Consider the following 7,093-nt stretch of genomic DNA (forward strand, 5'->3'; position numbering starts at 1 on the left):
AAACCGGAGTCTTGGAGATTAGCCGGCTAAACCGGAGGCTTGGAGATTAGCCGGCTAAAACCGGAGGCTTGGAGATTAGCCGGCTAAACCGGAGGCTTGAAGATTAGCCGGCTAAACCGGAGGCTTGAAGATTAGCCAGATAAACCAGAGGCTTGGAGATTAGCCGGCTAAACCAGAGGTATGGAGATTAGCCAGATAAACCAGAGGCTTGGAGATTAGCCGGCTAAACCGGAGTCTTGGAGATTAGCCGGCTAAACCGGAGGCTTGAAGATTAGCCAGATAAACCAGAGGCTTGGAGATTAGCCGGCTAAACCAGAGGTTTGGAGATTAGCCAGATAAACCAGAGGCTTGGAGATTAGCCGGCTAAACCAGAGGTTTGGAGATTAGCCGGCTAAACCAGAGGATTGGAGATTAGCTAGTTTAGCTAGCTAAAGTCAGTTAAGACCACCAGTTTAGCCAGTTAGCTTGGAATGTGTGTGGCGTAGGTTAACACAGCCCAGCTGTTACTACAGTAGGAACATCTGGTAGGACCAGGGACCAGGGTCAGGGTCAGGACCAGGACCAGGGTCAGGACCAGGACCAGGACCAGGACCAGGGTCAGGACCACAACGTTACAGTGCTGTCCTCTTTTTTTTTGCTTCTCGCAGAACATCCGGGACATCCTACTGGTGGGACCACAGACAGGCGGTGGCATGGGACAGATGAGTGAAAACCACCTCTAATAGTGCATAAATCCCCCTCTTATCAAAGAGACAGCTCTGACCTGTAGAGGCAATGGACTCCACAAGACCTCTGAAGGTGTCCTGTGGTATCCGTGGGACTTTTGCATCAGAGAGCCTTGGGCACCCATGACCAGCTGGTCCTTCCTCGGAGCACTTTTGGTAGGTACTGACCACTGCATACCGGGAACCCCCCACAAGACCTGAAGCCTGACCATCAATCAGCGTTCTTCACTTCAGCTGTCAGTGGTTTTAATGTTCTGGCTGATCTGGTGTGCATGGAAAGCCTAAGGCTCAGCTAAATGTGGTGTGTGTGTGTGTGTGTGTGTGTGTGTGTGTGTGTTGGTAACGCTCTGCATTGCTGTCATTTTGACGTTGGCAGGCATGAGCCTGGATGAAGTGAGGGAGTTTGAGAAGAAGCTGCAGCAGGAGACCAACAGCAAGCTGAAGAGCGACAGGCCCGACTCAGGTATCGCCTCAAACCGCCTCAACAAAAGACTAAAGAGATCCGGCTGGGGTGGAGTGGCGTGTGGTGAGGTGGGGTGGAGGTGCGGGAGGTGGATGATTGAGAGCAGCGGTGACAGAGGGATGAAGAGAGGATCAGGAAAAGAACGAGACAGATTTGAGAAGGGCTGAGAAGAGACGTGGAAAGGCATGGAAATGAGGAAGCAGGCAATGCAGGACACAGTTTTAAAGGGAGGGTGGAGGTGGAGGTGGGGTGGGGGTTCCGCTGAAAATCAGACTTGCACAGTTTCACCCCTTCCTTACCCCGGATGTAGTCGATCAGCTTGCTTCTCTAGGTTTGCACGGGAGCTATGAGGCTACGAGGCTAGGCTAGGTCGTGGTACAGCTCATAGGTCCATTGCTGGGGTTTGGCCCCTACTGGGCTGCGGTGGTACTGCTAGGGGGGCCATCTTTAAGTAAAGTGTAGGTCTGGCAAAAGCAAGACCGCTACCTAGCTAACAATTGGGTCTGTTGGTTGTACTAGGACGGTGAGTTGCCTAGGTTGAGAACCCCTTGTCTAGAACCATGGTTCTCAAAGTGGGATTCAGGGACTCTCAATGTTTTAGGTGTCTAGCCAGTGGTCTGCGTTAAAAAAAAGAAGAAAGTATAAATTTGACATGAGCCAACGGCATCAAGTGGTTGTTCTGTGTGGTAGTGTTGCTAAGCAGTTTCTATAGCATCCCAGGTTGTGCAGTGGAGATGCTAGGTGGTTGTTGTGGTATCCCAGGTGGATGCTAGGGTGTTGCTAATGTGTAAGATGACTCAAGACGAGGGCACAAACGCTTGCCCACAAAGTTAGGGACCCTTAATGATCTTAGTAAATGTCAGCAGAGCTGATTAACAGGCGGATCCACATGGTTATTAGATCAAGTACTATTTAGACACAGGCATAAACAAGTTTCTATGGTTGTGGTTAGCATAGATTACTGCCCCTAATATCTCTGCACTGTTTACCTTACACAGAAGTAGGTATATGCATAATACTTAGATATACGCACCACCGCACTAAAACATATACCCTGCTGGCGATGTGGCAGCATGGTATTATTATCATAATGTGACAGTAGGCTGTTTTGGGGTGTATGATGGGCTTCTATATGTCTGGAACCCCAAACTGCTGCATCGATCCCAAAAGAGGTTTAGGCAGGTTAGCTCCGGTTCTGTCACGTTGTGAGAAGGTTGTGAGTTTGCATCCCATGGATGCAGAGACATCAAAAAATAATAATAATTATGATTAATTGGAAAGCGCATACTGTTGTACACTGTTTGAAGCATATGTTATGATTTAGGCATGCAGTTAGCACCATGCTAACTGGTGGAGTGATAGGTTTCAATAATGCGTTAGCTCCATTAGCCTCGTAGCTTCAGTGCTAAACTAACCAATCGGCTATGTTTGGGTTAGCGGTAAGAATTGCTGGTATCCGATATTTTGCTGAACTATCACTTTAGCTGCCATCAGTGCAGAGTGTGTGTGTGTGTGCGTGTGTATGATGTGATGATCCTGCGACAGTGGCGGTGATGAACAGTGTGATGCAGCCTCACTCCTGAATTCACCCCCGTCCCTCACACAAGCTGCATAAATCATCCTCCCACGCGATGCGACGCTAATGACACTGTTTGCGTGTGTTTGTGTGTGTGTATGTATGTGTGTGTGTGTGTTGGAGTGTATGTGTGTGTATGTAGGGTTTTCTCGCCTCCCACTGCCCTCTGTTAGTGAAAGTGCAACAGTGCACGGTGCTAATGATATCTCTGACAGCAATTACAGAGTGGTCAGAGACGTCGCGCCACTTTGAGCCCATGATGAAAACCGTCACACGCTCAACCAGCAGCTTTTTAACCCCGGGGCTGGAACACCCCTCAGATGGTGCAGGGCCGCTGCTGCTTTTTCAACACACATAATAAGATAGATAAAAGTATAAGCTATGTTAGCCTCAAAGCTACCCATGAAAAACAGTGCCAGGAACCTGAGTTTTATTTTCCCTGTATTGTCAGGAGCTTATGAGTTTGATCTCAGTCAGGGGGAGGTCTCCAGGGGGGGGTGATTAGAATCAGTCACAGTCAGTGGATGTCGCAAAACAAACCACATGGTGATTGAAACCAAACACAGGCAGGGGAAGTCACAGAAACACAATGTGGTGCTAACCACAGTAAACGGTGCTAGGAACCTGAAGTTAGAACCAGTCACAGTACGATGAGGGTGTGAGATGGTGAGAGATGGTGATTAGAACCAATAACAGTCAAATAATGTAGATCTAACCATAGTAAACAAAGGCAGGATCATCAAATTCCTTTTCACCATATTGTCAGAAGCTTGTGAGTTCGAGACCCAGTCAATGGGAGGAAACAAGGTTGTGATTAGGACCAGACACAGTCTGATGGAGGCCTTACAACAAACAAGATGGTGATTTGAACCAATCACAGTCATGAGGAAGTCGCAGAACACACAACATGGTGATAACCACAGTAAACAGTGCCAGGAACCCCAAAGTAGAACCAGTCACAATCCAAGGGAGATCTCAGAACAAACAAGATGGTGATAAGAACCAATAACAGTCAGTCAAGGTCGCAGAACCATAACATGGTGCCAGAAAACCAGAGGTCCTTTAGTTATATTATATTAAGTTCGAATCCCAGTCAGGGGAGGTCTCAGAAGAATCACTGTGACGATTAGAACCAGTCAGAGTTAGAAGGAACTCTCAGACAAACAGCATGTGCTAACCACAAAAAACAGCACCAGGAACACTGAGTTCCTTTTTTACTATATTATCAGAGGGTTGTAAGTTCGAATCCCAGTCAGGGGGAGGTCTCAGAACAAACACTGATAATTAGAGCAAATTACAGCCAGGAGAAGATCTCCGAACAAACAGCATGTTGTCAGGAACCCTGAGTTCCTTTTTTTTTACTATGTTGTCAGAAGCTTGTGTGTTCAAATCCCAAAAAAGTGGAGAATCCGAGCGATACAGTACATGCCTGCATTTTGCAAGAGGGAAGAGAAGCACAGTGTTGTAAATGCATCGGTGGTTTTTGATTCACATTTTCACAACGTTACCTCCTGTCTGTCTTTTATCCAATCCCATCCCCCCTCCTCAGGCTCAGCCCCCCTGCGCCCCTCCTTATCCCGCTCCCTCTCTGTCACGGATGAGTCGTCGCTGAAGAAGATGGGACTGAACACTGTGTCTATCCCGGACTCTTCAACCTGTCCCTCCTCCTACCCACTCAAGAGCCCTATGAGATTGAACTCAAATCCGGAGTGACCTCCCCACCACCCCCAACACCACCCTTCACCCAACCACTCACCCTCTCCTCCTCTTTTACAGATTAACCCACCTCAATTGTACAGAACTTTTCTAAGCTCTTAAAGGTCACTATTTCATGGAGACGGTCACAGGCACTGTTAGGTTAAGATACATATAAGCGACGCACACATTATATATTTTTTTGTAATAGATGTCCAATCCAGGGACTACCTCTGAGACATTCCAGCTCATATTTCTCATTAGATTAGCTGCTAACCTAGCTAGCAGTGGAGTCTTGCATTGCAAGTTCCAAAAAAGTTTGCCATTTGTGGACAGCATCACACCCACTGCAGGAACTCTGGGTCTACACACTGAACATCATCAAGAAGAGTATATTTCTAATGCAGAAAGGACAATGCAAAATCTAATTTCTGTCTGCTCAGTGGGATTAGAACCAATCACAGTCAGACAAACAGCTCATAATAGATCAAATATAGATATGTTGCAGTCAGGTGAGATCTTAGCACAAATGATTAGACTGATTAGAACCAAACACAGTCTGGCTCAGGTCTTAGAATATATGAGGCAGTGATTAGAACCAAGCACAGTCAGGTTGAGATCTCAGAACAAATGAGGCAGCGATTCGAACCAAACACAGTCAGGTTGAGATCTCAGAACAAATGAGGCAGCGATTAGAACCAAGCACAGTTGGGTGAGATCTCAGAACAAACGAGGCAGTGATTTGAACCAAACACAGTCAGGTTGAGATCTCAGAACAAATGAGGCAGCGATTAGAACCAAGCACAGTTGGGTTGAGATCTCAGAACAAATGAGGCAGCGATTACAACCAAACACAGTTGGGTTGAGATCTCAGAACAAACGAGGCAGTGATTTGAACCAAACACAGTCAGGTTGAGATCTCAGAACAAATGAGGCAGTGATTAGAACCAAACACAGTTGACTTAAGATCTCAGAACAAACGAGGCAGCGATTAGAACCAAACACAGTCAGGTTGAGATCTCAGAACAAATGAGGCAGCGATTAGAACCAAACCCAGTTGGGTTGAGTTGGGTAGCTAACAGAATGACCTTTGCTAGGTCACTAACATTAGATATTCACATTTTCCGTTATGCTGCACTTTGCTAAATTCTTTCAGGTGTAGCTAACAGTTACAACTTTGCTAGCTAGCTAATATCCACATTTTCAGTTGGGCAGTTTATTGGTGAAGTCCTTTAGCTTCTGACGTAGCTAACAGAGCGCACTTGGCTAGCTGGTTAGACTGTTCTTTACTCAAATCTGTTGGGCTGGGGTTTTTTTACGTTTCTAGCATAGCTAACAGAATTAACTTTGCTAGCTAGTTGACATTAGATACTCATATTTTTATTGGACGTTTTTCAATTTTTTTCGCCTACCTTCTAGCTTAGCTAACATAATAAACTTTGGTTGCTAACATTAGATATTCACATTTTCCATTGGGCTGTTTTTGGTCAATTCTTTTAGCTTCTTCTAGCATTCCTAACAAAATGGACCTTGTTGGCTAATTAGCATTGGATACTTTCTGCCGTTGCTAACAGAGTGCACTTTGCTAGCTGGGTAATATTACATATCCACGTGTCGTTTTAGTTTTTTGGGGTTTTTGTCGATAATGTTATAGTATAGCCATCGTTCTCGCCATGTCAGAAAGCTCATATGGGGCCCACATGGGTTTGTACATTGCGTTGTTACTGGGAACCAGTTGGGTTTCCCAAATGGGCTCCGTCCCTACAGCCCACTTTAATCTTACATGGGTCCCATCTAGGTTCCGTATACAATGTACACCCCAGATGGGGCCCATGTTTAACCCCCTCCTGGTCCCATCACTGACCCTGGTGGGCATCCATATGTGGGGCCAACATGGAAACCCTGGAGAAAACTTACTGGTTCCCAGTTGGGCTGCCATATACAGGCCTAACAAGGGGTAGCCAACATTAGCTGTGAGGGCTGTTTTTTAGAACAGTTTAGCTAGCTATCAAACGCTGGAATTGTCCAGAACAGCTAACATATTTTTTAGTGTGTGTACATGAGAACTGTCGATGAATTTGAACTGTTTTGATGGTGGAAAAGAATCTCAGGGTTTGTCTTTTTATTTCAAGTGAAGTTCATTAAAATCCTCTCAGCTATCAATTAAAGCTGTCGAACTGTGCACACCCCCACGGCGAGCGAGAATACAGCTGTTTGGAGGAAGCGTGGCAATTGTTCGAGGCTCTGAGGCCTTTAATGAGTTTATGACACCTTGATGTTTCCAGACGTAATTGCTTTGGGACGGTACGAGAAAATAAATCTCTGTTCCTCAAAGAAGAGCCTGAAAAGACATAAAAGAGAGAGTTACGTCGTACGAGAGTGTCTGTGTTCTCTTTACCACTGTCATCCACAACAGTCCTCACCTATAACTGTAACCAAACCCCCAGAATATATGGAGCTGTAATTAGAACCAAACACAGTAAGGTTGAGGTATCAGAACAAATGAGGCAGTGATAAGAACCGAACACAATCAGGCTCAGGTCTGTGAATAAAGGAGGCAGTGGTTAAAACCAAACACAGTCAGGCTCAGGTCTGTGAATAAAGGGGGCAGTTATTAGAACCAAACACAGTCAG

General features: G+C 45.9%; 1 protein-coding gene across 1 annotated transcript in view; it reads left to right on the forward strand.

The window, feature by feature from the left end:
* pitpnc1b (phosphatidylinositol transfer protein cytoplasmic 1b) overlaps positions 1–6,790 on the forward strand; it is a 24,663-nt gene extending 17,873 nt beyond the window's left edge. The window contains 4 exon segments of the mRNA XM_072679069.1: positions 648–674; positions 676–704; positions 1,097–1,188; positions 4,314–6,790. Of these exon segments, the coding sequence (XP_072535170.1) occupies positions 648–674; positions 676–704; positions 1,097–1,188; positions 4,314–4,477 (312 nt within the window). The 3' untranslated portion in view covers positions 4,478–6,790.
* The last annotated feature ends 303 nt before the right edge of the window (positions 6,791–7,093 follow it).

The sequence above is a fragment of the Salminus brasiliensis genome, chromosome 5 (genome assembly GCF_030463535.1).
Source record: "Salminus brasiliensis chromosome 5, fSalBra1.hap2, whole genome shotgun sequence".
Classification (NCBI taxonomy): Eukaryota; Metazoa; Chordata; class Actinopteri; order Characiformes; family Bryconidae; genus Salminus; species Salminus brasiliensis.